We start from the raw sequence: 23,275 nt of genomic DNA on the forward strand, positions 1-23,275 counted from the left end.
CTATTTGAGGGAACTATTCTGTACACTACCTGCCTGTATTTAGGATTGCAAACAGTTAGAATTCAGTTCAAAGTCCCACAGTATCAGACGATCCACAAAATTAGGGCTATCATTTTAAAAATGAGTGAAAACAAAAACACACAAAATAGTATAAATCATTTATTTTTGGGAAAATAGCCTACAAAACTGAAGCTTAGCTACTATTAAACTGCTATCAGAACTATAGGAAAGAATCTGATAGAATATATTCCTGACAATCATTCAAGTTCTGCATTACATTTGGAATGGTTTCAAATATAGAAAAAAAAAATTCAAACCTCACCTATAATGAGCTTATTCAGTTTGCATCCTGTACAACTTTTATAGTTTATAATCGGATAAGTGTTGATGCATAAAGACATAATTCACCAGTGTTGATCACAGTTCATATGAAAATAAATAAGCAAACATGATAAGATGATACAAGCTGAGCATACAGAATTCATCCTAATTTCACTTGGTCAGAGAAAATTCAAGTAAACAGAGTCATATCATGAAATTTCCAGACGCAAAACAAATTGGAAGCAACACTCTCACCACATTCTCAGATCAGTTTTCTCCTGGTATTACTGCTATAAATCCATGTAACTGAAGTTACAAAATAAGATGTCTAAAGGTAAAAGACAAAATTGGTATGTAAAAAGAATGTTTCTCCATCATTTCAAAGATAATAAGATGAATCTTCAGCTTTCCAATGTGTCACCAAAGCAGGGATTCTTCACACTTTAATCTTCAAAATTTAAGCACCAGTTCATTGTCCGTTCTCTGCCTGTTCAGCTTTAACAGGGGATTCAGGTTAAGATACTGATTTTAGAAGGATCCACCTTTCCCATCCAAGATGCCTTTATTTTCATGAATAGGTTTATTCTGCCTTCATCATGAATAGGTTTATTCAACCTCTGTGAAGACAGATGTCTATTTTTCTTCCCCAGCAGGAGGAAAATAATTTAGAAGGCTATCTTAAACTAGCCAGTTAATTTTTGCATGGCTCAAATATGTGTGACGAATTGAGTCAGATAAGTGAACATTTCCAGGTGTCTCTATCACCAGAGTAGTTACAGATATAACTGATTTTGTCATTTTGTCCCATTAGGGTATGATTTAGTGTCCCATAAAACCAACAGAGCTGTGCTGTGTTTGATCAGCACAAAGGTATCGACACTGGATACCTACAGCCAGCAGTGATGTTGTCCAGACAAGGATCTGAATTGTAATTTACAATCAAATACCAGCATCCAAGGTAGCATTTGATCCCTCCTCTTTAACTTCCCATACGTGAAAGGAAGGCTGGCACCACACACACTGGCACAGTGGTAAACATCAAAATAAGCTTTGGTGTGTCTGAAGGCTGCCAGTCTCTCCACTTATGAGATGAGGACTCTGCATATGTCACTGAGAGTGTTAACAATGTCATCATACTTTTTGCACACCCAGCCCACTCTTACGGAGTCTCCACAGTGAAATGAAAAAGAAAATGATCTCCAGAAGCACCAAAGTACGTGGCCTGCTCCTCCAACACAGGGAACATGTGGTGGCAGCCCCTCACGGGAGGCACTGGGTACACTGCTGCTTTCAGGTGATGCAGATGCACCACGGTTCACAGTTCAAGAGGGAACAGGGTAAGCTCAAGAGGTTCACAGCTCAAGAGGGAAGAAGAGCTGAAGTCTCCTCATCATTGCTTCCACAAGTATCAGGCAGCTGATATTTCCAGGGGAGCACCTGAGAGAGCACAGAGTGGTCAGAGCTGATCTTTGGTGTGTGGCAGCAGGACTTGTTTCTGAAAGGGAAAGAAAAATGCTCAGTGTTAAAGTTTAGCTGGAGGGAATATGTGTTCTTAGGACCTCAGTGGAATAAGAACCACATATATACACTGAGTCAGCTGCTCAGCAACTGAACAGGGGGCAGAAATTGTCGACTATTCTTTTATTTTGGGATGGATTTTAATTTCAGTATTTTCATTGTTTGTTTTATGACCACACACTGGAGGTGTTATTATTACCACTCCCATGGAAAATGCTATGAATGAGGTAGCAATTCTCCAAGAAAAAAAAAATTATCTCGCTCTTAAGATGATCTCTTTTCTTGAGTGGGGACAGGAGATAGAAGCTGTTGTTTTTCCAATGTACACTGAAAAATGCTTAGGAAATATTACCTAATTTTCAGGGCAAAAAAAGGAGGCACTCAATGCTGGCAACTGATAGCCTGTTAGCCTGTGTCCTTGAAAAATAATAAGCTACAAGGACAAAATGTGTAGTTCTGAAGAATAGCTCTCTTATGTCTCAAAGTATCAGGAATAAGTGATTTTAATGGATAATTAAAAACTTTTCCTTCACTATTATTGCACTGTAGGAAGCTGCCATCAGCACTGACCTACTTGCTGTCATGGTAGAAATGCCTATTTCAGATGCTGGCATAAATGCAGATGATTGTTGGTTGCTGCTTATCTGTCTGCAGTGTGATATCCTTGGAAAATAAATAACTTCTGTCAGAGGGCCACCCTTGTTTGGCAGATAGGTTCAGTTGGGTTCCCTTCCCTTACCCATACACTGGTGTGGGTTCAGCCCTCACAGATGACAGGCTCGTGAGCTCTGCTTACTCCTTAGTGTGCCTAACATATGAGTGACGTGCTGTTAGTGCTGAGCTGGGGGTTGTCAACCACAAGACCTCTGAAACTGTGCCAGAGAATCAGGAGATCTGTTTTAAAATGTTAATTTTCTATGCTTTCAAGGGGGTTCTCAAGTCACATTTCCAAGATCTACCCATGCAAACATGCAGGATTGCTTCTTTCCAAATTATGGGTTTGGTGGGAGTGGCAGCAGTGAGGACAGAGCAAGTCAGTCAGTCCTGTGCTTCTTGGACCCAGGCTTTACTAGAGATCAGAAACTGCCATAAATTAACATTGCAGACACTGGCAACACTAGTGATGAAAAAAGAGTCAACAAACCTTGCTGTGTTATTAAAGGCACCATTTTGAATATTAAAGGCTCAAATGTGGAGAAGGAAATGTTTCAGCTCGTCCGGGAGGAGAAGTTCAGTTATTTTTTGATGCTGTTTGTATCCAAAGCACCTCCTGATGCACAGGCGGCACAACTGCATCAAGGACAGTGGCCCTGGAGAAAGAGCCAGGGAAAAAGTTACACACATGGATTTACAGTGTCAAAATTATAAAGCTGAAACAGCAGCTGTGCATCACTGCTCCCCCCACCTCCTGTAACCCACCTCTCATCAGGTTTTCACACTCTGCAATGAAAAGCCAAATTTGCACCCACCAAAGGACATCAGCCCACTAGCAATCCAGCCCAGGACTAATCCACTCTGTCATTACACAGTTACAATTAGCATCAGCAGCATCAGCCTTTCCTTTTAAGCTGCACGAGTCTGAAGCAGTTTGTGTTGTCTCAGATGATTGATACTATCTTAAAAGTCCTTCCTTCCCCTCATTCCCCCCATGAGATCCAAATTTTCAGTCCTCTGCTTTCTTGAGACGTACTTCGTAACAGTGACAAACACACAGCAAAAGAAACACTACATAATCCTTTATCTAAACTTCCAGATTAACCGGTCCCATATTGACAAATGCAAGACCTGCTGAAGAATCTTTGTCACTTTTTTAAAAATCTAAGTATAATACACTTATTGAACACACATTATACACTTATGTGGGTCTCTTATCCTTTTCAGGAAGAGGTAGATCCTGTGTGAAGTTTTAACTGTTGTACCTGTCAGTGTTCAGCCCCCCAGAGCATCATTTGCACAGGGGCCACAAGTGTGGAGGGTGGTGGAGGACTGCGGGAAGGCAGGTAAGAAGGACAGGCACGGATGTGGGGGCTGGATGCTGGGAGTGGGGAGGAGATAAGAAGAGACACTGCAGAAAGCAAGAGGGAGGTAAGTGAGCTGTGAGGGGACAATTTAGTTGCCACTTCCAGTGCCTGCCTGCTTGGCTGCTGCGATAGCAGTGCTCTGAGAGCTGAAGTGTTAGTGCTGGAAGAATCGGGTGCATTGGGCAGGAAGGGAATCTACAGCAAAAATGCAGTGAGGTCACAGCTTTGATCAGCTTTTGAGACTTCCCTCATGCAGGACATCACATTTCCACCAGCTCTCCAAGGCTGAAAACTGCTGTGCTACCGAAAGACTGTGCAAAGGGCTGCACCCTTCTCCTAGGAGTCAGCATATGACTCAGTTACCCTGTTCTTGGGTACAACAGAAGGCAAGCCGATATGGGGAGAGTTAAACTGGCTATTGCACTATCACAGTGTACTTGTACTTGACCATTCTGATCCCAAAGATAAATGGTGTGACTATAAACCTCCCACTGAAAAAAAAAAAAAAAAGCTTCCATTAAAAGAAAAAGCAGCCAAACCTAAAACATGAAGACTTATCATAACACAAACCATGACACTACACTGGAAAATATTTAGCAAGCACAAGCATACTCTTCAAAAACACAGTTCACTTTTTGGATCATTAGCAAATTCTCCCACCCACACTTAGGACCCTCCCTGCAATGCAAGTAGAGTGTGAGGTGGTCCAGAAGCATGGTGAAGGTGTGGGAAGGGAAACCACAACATGTACTGCATCTGCTCTGGGCTAGTTCTGGGAGAGCAACTGGGTCAGCACACTCACCAACACACTCCCTGCAGACTGCCTGGCCGTGGGCTGGGGGCTTCAACTCCCCAGAATCTCTGGGGGATGTAGGGGGACAGGAGCCATGTGTGGGAGCAGGGCAGGGGAACAGCAGCTGCTGCTGAGGGGCCGTGGGGCTGGCAGGGTGAATGATCCCAACAGCACATTTCCAAACCCCTCTGTGAAACAAGACGCGTAGTATTTACACCACTCTTCCAGATTGCAATCATTCAGCCAGCTAAAGAAGTCAGATATCAGCTGTCCTTCACGCATGACCCTACTCAGAGAAGGGCATGTTGGAGAACATCAGCAAAACACTATTACACAGAAAAAATCCATTCAGGTATTTATCATTTCTGATTTTGATTGCTGAGTTTCACTTAGAAAAGTTCCTTACTGCCTGAGCTGTCAGCAGAGTTTCTCAGGCCAGCTCCACAGGGTGTGCCTGTTTTTCTATCTCAAATAAACAGGACACACACAGCAGCCATGGGAGTCAGGAGTCAAGCGGAGCAGGGATTGGAACTCAGAAAGAGCACTGCTCTGTGCACCACAGATTAGGCTGGGAAACCAAATATCCGTTGCTTATGCGTAACATGGACAGCACAGTGGCTTCCATGCTACTATTTTCATGTTACTATTTCAACCAGGGCCTGATTCATCATTTTGTTATTCCAATTCTACCTTAGTGTAAGTGTCTCCATGGCAACAATCACATCAACATGTAACTAGTACAATAAACTCATGGACCACACCATCACCAGCTTGTTTAAAACAATGAAAATCCAGATTAATTAGTAATGTGTATAGCTTGGTGACTGAGAGAAAATCTAAAGAAGATAAGTACAAAAATGAGTAGAATGGCAAGTAACATTTTTCACCATAATTCATTAAAGAGTTCATAATCAATAAAATAAAATTAGTTGGAAGGATTTAATTTACAGGTACAAAATAGACACTTCCTAAAGTTTATGATTATACTGCTGGATTATTCAGCATATAATGTTGGTCTTTAAAAGAAGCCCGGTGTTTAAATACAGATATATATATTTATATAAATATATATATGAATATATATATTCATTGTATCTATATATGAATATATATATTCATTATATCATTCCTGTGCAATTTTCCTTAATGTTCACAAAAAAATTTAACATAGTCTTTCATTTTAAAGATAATTTTGCATCTATGTAAGAATTTGTTCCAAGAATCAAAGTTTAGCACAAAGAACTAGAAAATAAGTTCTTCAATATACTTTTTTTTTTTAGTATCACATGCATTAAAATTTTTCTGGTTGCAAATTTGCATTTATACATTTGTGCTGAGACCAATATCTGGCACAAAACTGTATAATCAAAGATGCCAGTCCTCGCTCTCACTAGTTATCCTCAACTACCATCAGAGGTGGTTTGCTGCCTGCCTTTGCTCCAGAGAACACTCCTGGCTCTACTCCCATTTCAGACACAAAGAAACTGAGAGATTCTCCCTAACTTCAGTGTTTTATGTAATGAGAAAAAGCTACCATTCATTTCTAAGGAGTGTTTTGCTTGTTTTTTTCACCCTAAACTCTGTTACTCATTATATTGCAAGCTCCATAAGATTGCTCCCCGATGCAGTAAATTCACAATCCAAAGGTTCAAAATGGGTTATTGTTCTTAACATGACCACTGTTAGTGACCCACTATATTCTGGCACTAGAAAACAGTGTCCCTCTGCCAGGGAACAGAAGCAAGCTTAGTTATTCAAAGTTTTCTGGTGTTAGTAGCCTAGAATAGCATAGCCTTTTGCAACAGCCTGCATAGTTTTTCCCTAAATAAAACTAGCTCTAAGGGGCACCTTCTCTCTGCAGGAATAGTTGGCCCACAGGACTGCCAGGTGGGACCAGCTCCATCGGCCTCTTGTTATCAGCATTCTTCACCCAAATGTCTGCTCCAAAGTCCATCAGCAGCGTCACCAGCTCCACACTGCAATTCCTGGCAGCCATGTGCAGAGGGGAGTCCAGGCCCTTGCCACTGTTCACATTTGCTCCTGAACACCAAGAGATGACAAAGAATAATGACAAAGAATATACAGTAGCCTATTTCCATTCACTGCACGAGCTGCTACTGCTCCGAATAACACATAAATGATGTAGCATCCAGGCAGAGGTGGATTACTTTGTGCTTGGGCTTGGTACTAAAACTTGCACATGCTCAACTCATGCTGATTGAGGAGCAGTGGGGTTGTGACTGAGGAAATGATCCTAGAGGGATGGTGCATGTGGAAGTCCTTCATCCACAGCGCAGCTCGTGGATATCTTGAAGCAGGACAAAGGCATAGTTCCACTTATGTCCCACCTTTAATCCCCTACCCTCAATATACATGCAGGGTTTCAACATGCTATGTACTGGAGGCTTAAGCTGGTGGAATTTCCAAATGCCAAAGTATCTGTTGGGGAAAAAAATGTAAGGATGGAAAAGTTCTAGAGGCCCTTGGTAGAAGAGGGCATAAGCATCCCTGGTGATAATTCCTCCGTTACTCTGGAATAATGGTTCCTAAAACACCCTAAGAAGGGTGAGCTGCAGAACTAATTCAAAACCATTTATAATGTTTTTATAGTACATATTCCCATATATAGGAGGCAGCAAAAAACAAACTCAGAAAAAAAAGAAAACAATAGCCAAACATTTAGATTAAGTTCTATTTGACTTCAAGAGAAAAGAGGTCCAGGCACCATCAGTCATGTGAAATCCAGAATCACCCATCATTTTGTTGGGAGCTGTAAAGTTGAGTTCCTGGGCCAAGAAGACCCTGGTCGCCCTGCTACCACATTCAATCCAGGATTGCCATTAGGAGTGAAACCTCTCCAGGTCCCAAGGCAGGAGGTTTCCTAAACCTTTGATGCTAAGATAATCCAAAGATAGATGTTGCAGGAAACAAAAGTACCCCATTCTTTAGTTTTCTTTTTACCTGACTCAAGTAGCTTCTTGGCACAGTTCACTTGCTGGTTCTCACAAGCTACATAAAGTGGAGTACCCAGATGCTTGATGTTGTGATCTATATTTAGCCCATGGAACACAAGGAGTTCAACACATTGCACGTGACCTTAAAAGGGATAAAGGAAGAGTCAGCAAATTCTCTATTGCAATGGGGTAGTTTGGCAAAGATTCAATGTTTTGTCAAAAGGTGGTAGTGTAATACTTTCATCCATTCCAGTGTATCCAGCCTGGAGAACAGGAGCTACAGAAGCCACACTCAGCAAAACAGGGTAAAGGCCTCATATTTTATCTGACTTTATCTGACTCATTTCAGATGCCTACTGAAGATTAAATTAATCCCTCTGTGTTTCTCTCCTCTGCTTTTGAAGACAGTCAGACTTCTCTTTCAAATGTCCACATTTTAGGTGGCTGACTTGGACAATGCATCGTCACCATGTGAAGTCAGAGGATCTGACAGCTGAGCTGTCCTGCCTTTGATAACCAGTAGGGGTGGGAAGAACTGCACCCCTCAACTAGCAGGGCATTTTACATGACCCAAACTGAGAACATTATCTTCTTTATCTCACTCTTCCACTTCAACACACTGCTAGCAACCTGGAAAGGAGGGCTGATGCCTGTGGGGTTACCTCTCTTAGCAGCTTCATGGATGGGAGATGCCAAGTCATAGGGTGGGTGTAGGCTGGCTCCATGCTCCAGCAATAAATTCAAGCAAGCCACACTGCCACTGACACAAGCACTGAACAAAGGAGTGTGCCAGTCAACAGTCACTCCATTCACCTGGGGGAAAATAACTCGATCAGGTATTTTATTTGTCTTCTTGTTATTTCAAAATTGATGACAATTATCCAGTTTCTCATCAGAAAATAGGATTCTCAGTACTTTTTATTTAATTCCATGCCAAAACTCCCTGGTTCTTCTGAAGATTATGACTTTTTATTAACGTGATCACTAAAAAATTACTTTTTTAAACTGCACCTAAGTCTCTCCTGCAAAAAAGGCAGTGCCACTCCAGGATATCTTGGGAGTTACCAAGTTAAATGTGTGCCCATTTTTCAGTCATTTCACCCTTTTACTTGCATGTTGTTTCCATTTTCTTTCCATTTTATTATCAGTTGATCCCAACAGTCCTACACCTCTACTTGAGACTCTGCATGTTGATACCAATGAGATTAATTTGTGCAGAAAATGAAATACACCCTTAACTGCTGCAAGACTGTAAAGTCTTTGCAAGATGAACTTCCCCTTGTTCTTGTAAATTATGAGAACATTGCATCTTCATCTAAAGAACGTTAATACCTGTTGTTTATGTCTGTGCTTTCTGGACTGCTATATAAAGAAGTGCATTTTACATAAGTACCTTAAGCAGAGGTAAGCACAGAGTGTAAATCACAGTGATATGCTGCCATGGCATCACTTGGCCTTTTTAAAATGGGGTAATACAACACACTAACACTAGAGGCAATGGCCTGTCCATCCTGTACTCACCTGAGCACCATGTTTTAATAGGACACTGGCACAAGCAGCATGACCCCCTAGGCAGGCTTCATGGAGAGGAGACACCTGGTCCGCTGTAACAAGATTAACATCACTCCCCTGATAAGATAACAGAAAAAATCGTGACAACCAGCTACCAAAATGCCCATACAAAACAACAACAGCAAACTCTTTTTGGCTTTAAAGCTTTATGTAATCAGAGTTCTTGAACTGCCTGTAGCTTTTTATCTCAAAAAGTAAGCAGACAAAGGGGCTGTGATGGTTTGGCTGGAGTGGATACTGGCATAGCATACAACAGGTCTTTCCTTCTACACACTGCTACTCAGCACAGAAAGCTGTAGTGGACTGTCCAATGGGACAACACAGACATCCTGTTATGAACTCAGCATGATATTGTTTCTAGTACACCATGAAAAGCAAAATATGAAATAAATAATAATTAAAAAAAATATGAAAAGTTGCTACTAAAGTTCTTGTCAGGGTGATGACTGCTGCCTTTTTGTATCACTGCTTAAGCCTTCTGACCTCCTGCCCACTGAGTCTGCAGTTGTTTGACTGGATCCAATCCTGAAATGCTCTTGAAATGTTTTCTGCTCTTCACAGCAAGGCACCTACTGAAGGAAAGCCAGGCCCTGTATTAGAAACCACTGGTTTGATTCTACAAGATCTTTCCTTTCTGGCAATCTTAGGGCTTCAGAAGGTTAAGCTGGAAGAGTCCAATATCCCTTCCTCCCTTTCCATCAACTCCTCCACTAGCTAAATCCAAGGATTTCAAAAAATGAAATGGTGACATTCAGAAGTCATTTCTCCCTAGCCCTATCCTTCTGCGGCAGCAGGACCCCAGGATACCCTCGGACACTTCAGAAACAAATCTGTGAGTGGCTGAATTGAAGCCTCAACACAAGTTGAGCTCCTGAGTCCAGAGCTGTCCCCCAAATGGGGCACCAAAAGCTGCTCACAGGCCCAGGAGTTGCAGAGGGAATCCCTCAGCCATCCAGAGATCCCAGCAACAAGGCTCCCATTACTTGCACCAGAATTAAAGTATCACCCCAGATAGTTCAATGAGTCATCAACTCAGTGCACAGAGCTTGTGCTGGGCAAGGAACTGGGAAAGAAAAACCCTGTTACATCCAGATTTCACTTCAGTCTGGTCAACATAATTTTCTCACCCTGAAAATTTCACAGTAAAGCACAGACTGCATCCAACCACTGAACAAACACAGCAGAGATAACATCAGCCCAGTGGAGGGGTACCTGGTCAATGAGTTTCTTCACAGTAAGCAGGCGCCCATGGATAGAGGCTTCATGTAAAGGAGACCAGTCTGAAACAAAGTCTGTATAAAGAGAAAGACAAGAAAAAGGCTAGAAACTCCACTTCATTAGCACACTATGGTCAACACAGAGGTCAACTCTGTGACCTCTCTTCTACTTTTTTTATTTGACCTGCCAGGCTTTCCTTGGAGCAGCTGCTGGGAGGGAGACAGATGAGAATGACTTCTCTCTGGGTGTGTTTTTAACTCCTCCTGTGTTTGCACTGAGCAGCTGTACTCCCCTTTAGAAGATTGGAGAAGGATCTGCAGAACATCATCTGATTCTGGTTGAGCTTGTCTCTCTCTTTAAATTATTTCCAGTGCCTTTGCTTTCATGAACTCATTACATTTTACCAATTAATTCAAAAGAACTTTTAAGAGGGTATGGTTGCCCAGACTTTTTTACTCCTGCTCAGAGCTGGGCTAGAGTCAATACTTAGCAACAGAAGGCACCAAAGTACACGGAGATAAATTGTGTTACCTGTTAATTTTGCCTTTCAGTGTTCGGTGTTTAGTGTGAGTGGTGCATTATAAGTAATAGCTGTGTTTTCTGTGTTATTGAAACCACAAAGTGAGGTACAACACATACATACCACGTAAATATTAATAGGAGATCTTCAGTATTACAGATTTTATCGTTCAGAGCCAGCTGACAGCAATAATCCCTCTGGGAGACATTTACCTCCTTCAGCATTCACCAACTCAAAACCCAGTGCCTGGTCTAGGTCAATAGCCCAGGTTCCCCCTGGGAAGGAAGGGAAGCATTTCCAGGGGGCACTTGTCTTCTTTTGGAAACACATTTTGCTGCCCTCTGAAGATGTCCCACTCTCCTTCCACTAACTACAGAGACAACTCCAATGATTGATTTGCTGGACGAGTTGCTGAGGTTTTCAGGAATTATATTAGACCATATATATGGAATGGAATACTTAACAGTGAGAAGACCACCTTCAGTAAAAAAATCCTAATAATCCACCATAATTCTTTAAAATCACTTTTACAGATAAGATGATGATGTCATTGCTTATACAAGATTCACAGATCTTGTCTCAGGTATGAGCATGCATGGGAGAGCTGAACCTCTCATGACCAATGTCTTGCCCCTTGTGACTATGCCACGGTGTGCTGTAATGAGGTGATGACACGTGTGTCAACCATTTCCCAGCCTGCTGGGCAATTGCTCTCTCACCTTCAAGTGTGGTCAGTGAAGGAGCACAAATTTAAACAAGATGAGGTCTAGTATAGTAAGACTTAAAATGCATCTGAGATTGAAAAAGTCTGCACTTACGCAAATGGTCATATGAAGATGATGGTATCTGAAACATGTTGTTCATCACACAGAAATCTCTGCCTGCATAACTATGTTAGGTAGGGGGTGTGACTTTTGCTGGCATTGTGGCTGCAAAAAGTCTGCTATAGATTTATAGTTATTCTTGCAAGACTATTTTTAAACTGTGGAATACCTTTGTCTAGAGTTGTTCAAAACAGTATTTCTACCACAACAATACAATATTTTGAGCCACTTCATTTCCACCTCAATGCTTCTAAGTACTTGAAATGAGCAGAGGAATGAACTCAGGAAATCTGGGTGATGTATTTCAGTTGCCTGACCAACCTAGTGGTTTTCTGCAAGGGAGTCACTAAATCAGTGGACAAGGGAAGGGCTACAGATGTAATTTATATGGACTTTTGTAAGGCCTTTGACATGACTCGCCACAACACCCTTCTCTCTTAATTTGAGAGAGATGGATTTGATGGGTGGACTGTTTGATGAATGAGGAGTTGGTTTGGAGTGTCTCATTCAGTGGGTAGTGAGCAATGGCTCAATGTCCCAATGAACATCAGTGACAAGTGGTGTCCCTCAGGGATCCACACTGGGACCAGCATTATTCAATGTCTACATCAAGCCATAGAGAGAGGGACTGAGTGCATCCTCAACATGTCTGCAGATGACATCAAGCTGAGTGGTGCAGTTGAAACTCCTGAGGGATGGGATGCAATCCAGAGGGACCCAGAGAAGCTAGAGAAGTGGGCCTATGGAAACTTCATGAGGTCCCACAAGGCCAAGTGCAAGGTGCTGCATTTCGCTTGGGGTGAAACCTGGTATCCCTACAGGCTGGAGTATGTCAACCATATCCTCGTCTACCTCAGAAACAGCACGGCCAGCAGGATTCTGCCCCTATGTTCTCATGAGATCCCACCTGGAATACTATGTTCAGCACTGGGGTTCTCAGCATGGGAAAGACCTGTGGGAGCATGTCCAGAGGAGAGCTTCAAAAATGATCAGAGGGACGGAGCACCTCTCCTCTAAGGAAAAGCTGTGAGATTTAGGATTGTTCAGCCTGGAGAAGAGAAGGCTCTGGGGAGACCTCACTGCAGCCTTTCAGTAATTAAAGGGGCATATAAGAAAGATAAGGAGAAACTTTTTAGCAGGGCCTGTTGTAACAGGACAAGGGGAAGAAGGTTTAAAACAAAAAGAGGTTAGATTTAGACTAGACATAAGAAAGAAAATTCTTACACTGAGGGTGGTGTAATACTGGAATGAGTTGCCCAGAGAGGCAGCAGATGTCCCATCGCTGGAAACACTCAGGGTCATGTTGGACAAGGCTCTGAGCATTCTGGTCTGGTGGAAGGTTTCCCGCTCATTGCAGGGACATTAAAGGTACCTTCAAAACAAAACTGTACTATGAGTCTATGAATTAGCTTCTAAAGAATTGTGTAATTTTTGTTATTACCTTCATTTGAGCTCTGCCTTCCTCCTTCTATGTTCCACGGGCCGTGTCCCACAACAGACACATAGTCTCAGTGAGTTCACAAACATCCTTTTGCTTTAGCAAATGGACAGCCAATTCCAGAAGCTGCAGTTCTGGTCTCATAAGGATAGCCAAACTGCTACAATTATTAAAGCACAGTATTAACTGACTAAAATAACTTTGCTCTGTGTCAAATTGATGCTTATCTGACTGCGCTGTTGTTCTTGCTCGTCCTGCCTGTGTTACTGTTGGTTGTGTTTCCAGGGTCTTTAAAAAGCTTTGTCCCATCTAGAAACTAATGTCATTGCCCAATTTGCATGAGTTGTAAGGGAAGTATGTTTATAGAAATTCTAAAAATCTAGATTGAAGAACAAGTTTGATGAGCTGCAACTTGATCTTTTTTTGGATACACAAATACAGGTAGGGGTTTGTGCAATCTACCAACTTGTTATAACATCATGTCAGCATTCTGGTTACAAAGAGGGACATATCTATGTGCAGATTTTATCCATTCAGCCCTTGTTTGAGAAAATACAGGTTTCTACTGAAACTAAAAAGAGACCTGACCAGTCATTTGTGGACTGGCCATTAGCTTGTAATTTTGCCAAGTTGTAACAATGAACTGAAAGATTGAACACATAAGCATCAAAAATAAATGGTAGTGGAAAATAAAGAGGTATGTGCTAACATATCATAATCCAGCTGGGAATTCTATAACTGAGAGGAACCAAGAGTTTTATTCTAAATGGAAGTGGAGTCCTATGGAGTCCTCCACACCAGCCTCGGATACCTTGCAAAGAGGGGTCTGATGACTGATGACTAATTGCCATGGCGTACTTATCTGCAACCGTGACTGCATGGCCCCAAGATGATGTCTCTCCTGCCCTATTTCCACCTGCAGCAAATACCTCCACCCTGAAGCAACACCAGGGAGGCAAGTCCTCTGGAAGGGAAGGGAAATTTCCCCAACTTCTGCACCAACGGCATCACCTTTCGGCAAATGACAAAATTTCTGTTTTCTGCCAGCTCCCGGTTGGAATGTGTGTTTCTTGCCTGGAAGAGGAAGGAGGCTGCAGTGGATTTTCATGCCTCATATCCCTCTTCTACACAGCACAGGAGGCACACTGTCAGTAATACAAATGATCAGTATTTATATTTGATTAAGGCCTAAGCAAATGCCAGTTCCATCTGGCCATGGTCTTTCAAAGTCCTGAACTAATGATTTTTGGGAAAGTGTTCGAAACAGTCTGCCCACCAGAGCTGCCCATGAAGCAGCAAGGCCTCTGTACATGGGTGACACATCTGTGTTCAGTGTATGTACTGCCACTGGAACAAGGATTTCTGATTGTCAAAATTATGTACCACTGCTCTTTCACAGAGAAACAAGATTTTTCATCCAAAATTTGAAATTTACCCACCTTAGTCCACAGGCAAGCTGAGTCAGACCCCAATCACAGAATTACAGAATCATAGAATCACAGAATGTGCTGCGTTGGAAGGGACTCACAAGGATCATCGAGTCCAACCCCTAGCCCTGCACAGGACAGACCCAAGCATCACACCATGTGTGTGAGAGTATTATTCAAACATTTCTTGAACTCTGTTAGGCTTGGTGTGTCGCGGTCGAGGTAGGATATGACATGGCTTCAGGATACTGGCTTCAGGATACCAGCTCACTTTATTACAACAGTGCAGCTACTTATACAGTTCTAGATAGCACATGTACACGCACCATTGGTTTACCACTAACATAACAACTCATGATTGGACACATAGCCACACATGTCTGAACACAATAGGTCAGCATTCTTGACAGGAAACTCATTCTGTGTTACAGTCCTTACTGTCCATGGTTGACCCTCTGTCAGGTGTAGAAGTTCCATCTTTGGTATTTCAGCTTACAGAGAGCCCAGAACCAACTGGGCTCCCCTACATTGGTGCTGTGCTCACTTCCCTGGGGAGCCTGTTCAAGTGCCCAACCACCCTGAGTGAAGAATTTTTTCCCAATGTCGAACCTAAACCTCCCCTGACACAACTTCAGGCCATTCCCTCAGGTCCTGTCACTGGTCACCAGAGAGAAGAGATCAGTGTCTGCCCCTCCTCTTCTCCTCACGAGGAAGTTGTAACTGCAAAGAGGTCTCCCCTCAGTCTCCTCCAGCCTGAACAGACCAAGGGACCTCAGCCGCTCCTCACACGGCTTCTCCTCAAGGCCCTTCACCTCAGAGATGACAAGAAGGTGGTAGATGAAGCTTTCCTGCATTATAATGACATCTCTGATAGTGACCCTCACATCAGCCTTCTGGACAAGTGTCACGACCCACCAGTCAGGAGTATGATGTCTGTTGCAAATTCTTGCCAGTCTGAACAAATACACCAGATCATGTATCAGGGAGCTCTTGTGCTTTATTGTACAGTTGCCTTAATTCTGGAAATGAGCCCACTGTTTAGACTCAAAAAGTGCCAGCTTACACTTTACAACACACTTCTCAAAACAAGCCCTTAATTTTTACAGTACACTTCAATAAGCTCTCAACTCCCACAACAAACTTCTCAAAGGTTCTGGCTCACAAGCTACAACACAATTCCACAAGCTCCCACTTGCGCAGCACACCTCAGTATGGAGTACAAGGTAGAACACAACAGTTGTGTTTTGCCCAGACCAAGCAAGGCAGGAGAGAAATAAAGGCGGAAAAGACAGAGAACCGAGAATATCACCAGTCCTTAGATCCTGCAGTTTCTTCTGGGTGTATGGTCCAGACTGTTTTTCTCTTACCAAGACAATAGTTCAGCATCTAGACATCCAAATCCCACTGTATTTCAGTGCCATTCAGTAGCTCCCCTTTCACTGCAGAAAATCCCAGCCAGCCCAGAGGTCACATTAAACCCCTGGCCATATTTGATTGCATTGCCATCACCTGGGCACATGATACTGGCAGGGTGGTGTATACAGAGGGAGTCTTATAGTAATAACCATATAACCACGCAAATTCTGACTGCTCCCTGTGGACAACAGAGCTTTCACTGGATCTTTCTAGAGCACTGTTTTTTGTAATGATGGTAGAAGTTATTCCTTCCAGCTTCTGACCAAATGGAGGGCGTTGCACCCTCCGTGCCTGTCCCTGGCTGGTTTCCTTCCACACTTGTCACGTGTGGGGCAGCTTGAAAGGGGTTTGAAGTCCTTTCAGTGAAGGTATGCCCTTGCATATGTATTTGCAGACACAAAGGCATTACACAGAACAGCATTAAAAATGGTATTTTTCATATACAAAGACCGTCCCTTAAAGTTCGTGATATACGTTGCCTGGGCCAAATACATTCCGGCTGAAAGTTGCCAGCAGAGCTTATTGACAGGCAAACACAAGAGGAATGGACTGAACCCTTTGATTTTCAAAGGACCAAATGATCTGTGTCCAGCAGTGTGCCACAAGGGGATCCCCTCCTTCCAGCCTCCATTTTGCTGGAGCTCATCTCCAGCGTGGTCCTGGTTCAATTCATACTCTTAATAACATCACTGTCCCTTCCCTCCCATCCCAGCCTCACGATGCACACATACAACACACACGAGGACAGGCAGACTACACAGCACACAGACTGATCAGCTGTGCATTGTGGTTTTATGGTCTTAACTTTCAATTTGGTATGAATGGAAGCATCCTGAACAGCCCAGGAGGAGTGAGGACAGTGTAAAGTCACGTTTTCTTTATTTGCCTCTTTCCCTCTACACTTGCCACTAGATGAATAACTTCATAGAAACAGCTACGTGGAACACATCCAGCTAAACTGTTATGTGAAGTTATAAATTACTTGTCTTTTCTCACCATGCTATATTTTCAATGGCTCTGGTCCAGCCACAGAGCAATGATCAGAGTGAGGCCATTTGTCTGAATAATTGTTTGCTGTTATGTGACCACAACAGCATTGGTCACAACTGACCACAATGCCATTGCAGAAGAACCCACAAGGGTTGGTGGCTCAGCCCGGACAATAACACTTAGGTCTGCTCATCTGAAAGAAAAGGACAAAGGATACAATAAAGAAAAAAAAGGAAAAAGAAGAAGAAAGATAAAAATTAAAATAATCAGAAGGAGAAAAGAAAAGATGAAAGTAAGGAAAAAGGAGATGAAAAGAAAGAAAAAGAAAAGAAGAACGGAGCCAGTGCTAAGCTTCCACCTGGCACTAATTTAAGTCAAATATGCCACATTGCCACTTGTTTTTCAATGTGCTGTGGTTCAAGTGCTGTATTTGTTTCTGGTTGTACAAACTGCAGTACAGAATCAAATACCCTTTTCTACGATACACAGAAAAACCAATCAAAATTTCAGTGTGAAGTAGAAATAGCTTTTTAAAAATCCCTTCCAAAGGGCAAAGGCATGACAGCATTTTGTGGGACTGACTGGACCTGTTGAAGCTGGACGTAGGGAGCAGCACATCACTGCAGCCTGACCCTGTCCTTTGCCACCTCCGGCAGAGCTGAAGGTTTGTGGTGAGGCAGGAGCGCTACTTACCCCTCATCAGTGGGTTTGATGGAGACATTGCAGACGCCTGGCCTCCAGCTCCTTGCAATTTGATGGCATTTTGATTTGTTCTCTCATCATCCATCTCAGCTCTGTCTGTCCAATTTCTGTTTTTTCACTTTGTGGTTCGTCTCCAGAGTTCAAATTCCATGGTCCCCGGTGAGCCCCCAGCGGTCAGAATGATCTATGAAGCAGACTCCGCACGCATGAGTCAAACAGGCTTTGCAGCAGCCCGGGCCACGGTGCCGGCAGCGCTCCGTGCAGAAACTCGAGTACCTGGGTTAGAATTTAACGAAGCAGCTGCCCTGGTCGGCAGCCAGCGATCCAGCAAAGCGAGAGATGTGCCTGATGTCACATCCTCTCCAACACGGCACCCAATCGGGGCGCCCGCACTCAGTTTTTATCAGGAAGGAAATTCTTAGTTTGCCAAAAAAACAAGGCAGAAAGAGCTAGTTCAACTAGTTGAGCAAACTCTGCCCGCAGGGGATTTGCAAAGAGAACCAACAGAGACACGAGTGCACGCAGCTCTGCGCTGCTCCCCGGGAAAGTTGTGTGCGGGAAACTTTGCTGAGCACCTCCCTGCGCACAACACGCTGTTCAAAACCACCCGTCCTATCTGCCAAGCCCTGACAGGATGAAAGAAAGGGCGAGCTGATCGCCTGCTGCACAGCAGTGATCACTGCATATTCTACAGATATTGAAACCACATGTCTGGGGAGCCACACTTCCCACTGGAGGCCCTGTGCTCTCCGCGTGGAGTGGAAATTGCAGCCCTGTGTGGGCTCCTGTGTTTTTCTCCTATTCAGTTGATTTTACTGACTTGCTGTCACACCGGGAGTTTTGTATCTAAGCAGTGCCCTTTTATTTTTAAACAATTTCTCAGTCTAAACAAGCCATCATGAGTCTACTCGCAAAAAAAGGGCAATATTTGTTCAGGATGACCTTCATCTCATTTCTCTGGGTCTGTTTGTGAGAGTTCTGTTCTCTCAGACCAGAGATTTGCACGTTTTTTTCTTTCCCAAATTTGTATAATTTACAGGCACAAAACCCTGTTTCTTTCACAGAATATTTGCCCTTTCGTGCACAAGTGGAATTAGGCAGAACTTCAATGTACAAGTCTAAACCATGTAAATATTTCCTCTTTTTTTCTGTCTGGCTGCTAGAGCAAAGTGTGTTTGTGTATTTGGGAATTCAAACCTGCTAATGCTAGACTGATTCTGAGCCTAAGAAACTTGGTTTCATTTTTAATCGTACCCGTAACACATGCAAGAGATTTGGAATCATATTTAGGATTTCTTTATCCATATCTTTAAAAATAATCAGCTATGTTAAAAGGTGCAAGCAGCAGCTGAACATCATTCCCAAAACTTGCCAGTGGGAAATCTGTGAAAGCAACCTGGGCACAGGCTGGTGCAAAACTGCTGATGAGATAAGGGTGAGGACAGGACCAGCCCTTTCCATGGCTCTCCCTGCTGAAAATCTCTTGCCTCCTGGATTTGGCCCTGCATGCTAGATGCAAGCTGACACTTCAGTCTGATTGGAAATTACATTTGTGTCCTACTCATTGAAATTTCCACATTACAACTGTTGAGGGAAAAGTGTGTAAACAGAGAAAGTGTTGTATCAATTTTGTTGATTAACATGTAAAAGGAGTGGAAAAACTAATTTTCCCATTTGGTGTTACTTGAATTTAGTGGCTTGGTTGCCAAATGTTATGTATAATCATATCTTTAGCAATATTAACAAACATGTCAGCAATTCCACCACTAAAAAGGAATCAGCATATGCATCCAAATGTGCAATGATAGGGTTATAAGTGAAGATGCATTAGCTAAGAGCTTTAAATTCAACCATAGTAAGGAGGATTCTACGAGACAGAAATCCCCTAGTTCCTAGTCACCCATAGACAGGGAGACTTTGGCCATTTCATGCTTTGACCTGAGAGACCTGCTGTTACTGATAGGGTAATCACTTTAATAATCTGTTATTGGTTTCATATATTTTGGTCACATTGTGTTACACAAACCTGTGCTTTGACAGATGAGATGTTCCCTGATCTTCCTGGAGGCTGGTAAGGTTGCACAGAGCATCTAACAGGGCCAATGAGCCTGCATCCCTCCCCATGGAAGCAGACATCCCTACCCTTCATCTCCCTTTCTGAAAGGGGGCCTCTGAGATCCCCACAGCAGGCTGGTATCCCACAGGTATGCTTTATCCTGATCCCGGACATGTGTTTGTATTTCATGGAGTAAATAGACATAGGGTTCAAAAAAGGAATTTCTTGTTTGATCACACTTGTCCTTTGCCACTACTAGAGAGGAGGAGACCCGGACAAAGTTACAGCAAGCACAGGATCCAATCGCCACATCTATTTCCTCAGAATTGTGGCTCCTTTCAGGGCTACAGGATCACACTCTGTAATTTCACTTTTTGGACATGATTCCTCCTTTAGGTCTTGGTATGTTCCCGAGTAGTTGGACACCTGTCCCCTGCCTGGTCCTGAAGCCTTTGCTTAGTCAGAGCATCTTCAGTTTCTGCGATGATTCTCACATCTTTGTCCAGCGTGGAAATTCTTATGTTACAAAACCCTACTTCTCTACGGACAAACTGGAGAAAAGGGACCTTACCTGGCATGTAGCCATTTCAAAATACACCTATCATTGTGTCCTAAAGGCCCTACAGACATAGACTGTGTTGATCCATTAGGTAGGACATTCAGGGAACTGATAAGTGATGAGATGAGATTATTACCTCTATGCACAGAGTGGAGTAGAGCCTACTTTTGGAAGAAATGCTGCAGTACCTGGGACAGCATGGTTCCATCTCCCACGTGCCCTGCCTGACCCCTTTACATTGCTACTCTTGCACAGATATCTTTGCAGGGTTAGGACAGTGCAGGGGGATGCCAGTACAGGTCCCTTTGACCATTAGGATTTAGGTGGGGCAGGGAGCTCTGCCCACATCAGGGATTCATTTCATACTATGTGTATGTGTATATATATAGATAGATATATAGATAGAGAAAGATATGTATATACATTTCCATCCCTGTGTGTGTAGGTCTGTATATATATACACTATATATATATATATATATATAAAATTACATCTCCTACCCGTTTTATTTAAAACCAAGTTTCTCACATCACATGGTGGAAGGCCAGGAAAACTACCTGCTGAGGGCCCTATTAGAAGTGAATGCCTTTGCCAACACCCAGAACAGTGCAGTTTTATCTGCACTTGTTAAGGGACAAGATGGTCTACTTGGTTTCAAGCTGACCCCAAAGAACTGAAGGAAACAATGGCTCCTGTTCTCTCGTTTCGAATGATATTGCCAGCACACTTCCCAGGTTTTGCCATTTCTGCTAATGCTTTTGTGGTCCTCACCCATGGTGAGTAAGACCTTATTTTTCAAATCATAGCTCCATAAATTTTTTTCTCACAGTTTGTGAAAATGCAGGTTCCTGTGTTTCCCCACCCTTTGAATTTGTCCTTTGTGGAGCCCACCACAAGCCTCTTTCTAGCACATGCACATCATCTCATTGAAGAATTGTCTTCTGTTTGGCCAGATTTCATCTTTCAACAATTTTCTGTGTCACATACATTAACAAGGTAGGTACTTTTTACAGTTGTAAGGAGTCTAGTTTTAAATTCTACTAACTGAGTTTGTAGTAGAGGCACAAGAGATAATTAATCACACAGAGAAAAGAGTGAAAAAGAAAGAAATATCTAAATTTTTATGCATTTCACCATTGCTTTCCTTTCTATTTGTGCTGATTTTCCCCACAACAGTATGGGCAGGGAGGAAATCAGCATGTGAGGCTCCTAAGTCCTTCATTATAACACATGTACCAGCTGAGAGAGCTGGGGATGTTCTGCATGAAGAGAAGGCTCTGGGGAGATCTTATAGCAGCCTTCCAGTACCTAAAGGGAGCTTATAAAAAAGAGGCAGAGGGACATTTTAAATAGGCAGATAGTGGTAAAGGGGGAAAGGATTTAAAATGAAAGAGGGCAGATTTAGATTAGACATTAGGAAGAAATTCTTTACTCAGAGTGTGGTGAAGCACTAGAATAGGTTGTCCAGGGAGATCGTGGATGTCTTATTCCTGGAAGTGTTCAAGGCCAGGTTGGAGAAATCACTTCACTATTATTCAAATGCAAACATCCTCAGTGGATAAAAGTGCACAGTGAAGTGGAACCTATGACACTTAATATTACTTTTTCTATTTACAGTGTATCTTATAAATGGAATTACCTTTTGGCATTCTTCTTCAAAATTTAAGTTTTGTAAGTAATTCAGTGAAATGTTCTACTACCTTGATTTTTTCTTCCGCTTGCTAATCAGTTTTTTAATTGTGCACACCAATTGTATAACAATTTTTATTTTTATTAGCATAAATATTCTGCAAAAGTGAAAATGCAGTGCTGGTAAATTTGTCTTGGCAAGCAAATTCAGCATTGGTTTCTGAGGATGAAAACCACAGAGTTACAGAAAATGTTTGGAAAATTGGACACAAAACCTTAGGATTTGTTCAATTTAACTTCAGAATTGGAGCCAGAAATCCTAGCTTTTCCTTAGAGCTAATGAAGAAATATGGCCATTTTCAGATCATGGTTCATCTTACGTGTTGTAAATGTCTGCTCTGAGAGAACACGAATTGGGCCTTTACAGTAAGCCTTCACTGACTCTAAAAAGAAACCCTTAATGAAGACCAAAGATGTAGGTGTGTCGTACAATCAGCTGAAACCCACCTTAGAAACATGGCAAATTCACAGCCAAGTGTCCCAGCTCTGATCACCCCTCGGTGCTGTCATGCACTTTGTTCTGCACAGCCTGTGGGTGCCTCAGGGTGAAATGTCTTCAGTGCAGATGAAGGCCAGCATTGCCCACTGTCTGAACTACAAAACCTTGACTTTGGAGTGCCTACACCTCAGAAAGGAGGGTTTTGACAGACAGTTCAGACAGATTAAACTGCATCAGCCTAAGATGTCGCTCCCTGCCTGGCTCCTCACTTTCAGCAGAGATTACCCAATATCTTTTAAACAAGGGATGGCAGCACTGGCCACAAACTGATGCCACTGTGTCTTACTACATAGCCCCTCATGTCAGTTCAAAAACCAGTCAAACAGTTCTCCAGCCTGCAAACTTGAGCCCTGAGACACTAGCATATGCCACATTCTCCTCTAAGGCAGTAATTTCCAGCCAATGAGCAAGACAAATATCTGGGACAGCCATGTTTTAAGTCACAGCAGTTAAATCTGACAGAGCTTGCCCACAGGAGTGCTAAATCACTGGTGTCATTTCCGGAGGTACCTGGGTTTCCTTTGGAAAGTTGCTGTGACGTCTTTGAGCTGACACAGAGTGAAGAAGTTCCCCTTCGGACAAATTAATAATATTGTCCAGTTCTTCTACCCCTATTTCCTTTTCTCAAATCAAGTCTTTCTTCCAGAGGCTTTCCTTCTCTTACAGTTTTTCTGACATGAAATGTTTTCATTTCCTTTCCTCTCACCCTCACAGAAACTTCCCTTTGCAAACATTCCATCTGCCTGACTGGGGACCA

General features: G+C 42.7%; 1 protein-coding gene across 3 annotated transcripts; it reads right to left on the minus strand.

The window, feature by feature from the left end:
• Positions 1–203: 203 nt before the first annotated feature.
• ASB9 (ankyrin repeat and SOCS box containing 9) lies at positions 204–17,971 on the minus strand. 3 transcript variants are annotated; one of them, XM_050331960.1, is made up of 8 exons: positions 17,706–17,971; positions 10,392–10,471; positions 9,129–9,236; positions 8,270–8,420; positions 7,615–7,749; positions 6,502–6,693; positions 2,984–3,149; positions 204–1,758 (listed from the first exon to the last, which is right to left on the minus strand). In XM_050331960.1, the coding sequence occupies exons 1-7, from the start codon at positions 17,797–17,799 to the stop codon at positions 3,025–3,027; spliced, it is 885 nt and encodes a 294-aa protein (XP_050187917.1). In that variant the 5' UTR covers positions 17,800–17,971; the 3' UTR covers positions 204–1,758; positions 2,984–3,024. The 3 variants fall into 3 exon arrangements, with proteins under 3 accessions (XP_050187917.1, XP_050187916.1, XP_050187918.1); XM_050331959.1 differs by having other exon boundaries at positions 204–1,816; XM_050331961.1 differs by lacking the exon at positions 6,502–6,693 and having other exon boundaries at positions 204–1,816.
• Between the last annotated feature and the right edge of the window lie 5,304 nt (positions 17,972–23,275).

Source organism: Myiozetetes cayanensis, unplaced genomic scaffold, assembly GCF_022539395.1.
Source record: "Myiozetetes cayanensis isolate MyiCay16 unplaced genomic scaffold, myiCay2020 scf5-8, whole genome shotgun sequence".
Taxonomy (NCBI): domain Eukaryota; kingdom Metazoa; phylum Chordata; class Aves; order Passeriformes; family Tyrannidae; genus Myiozetetes; species Myiozetetes cayanensis.

Excerpts from the sequence above, each read along its gene's own strand:
- ASB9 (XM_050331960.1), bottom strand. The coding sequence starts at position 17,799 with ATGGATGATGAGAGAACAAATCAAAATGCCATCAAATTGCAAGGAGCT. Across the intron at positions 9,237-10,391 it reads TGAAGAAACTCATTGACCAG|GGGAGTGATGTTAATCTTGT; the intron begins GTACCCCTCCAC and ends TTATCTTATCAG. Across the intron at positions 3,150-6,501 it reads ACTATTCCTGCAGAGAGAAG|GGCCACTGTCCTTGATGCAG; the intron begins GTGCCCCTTAGA and ends CTCTTTCTCCAG.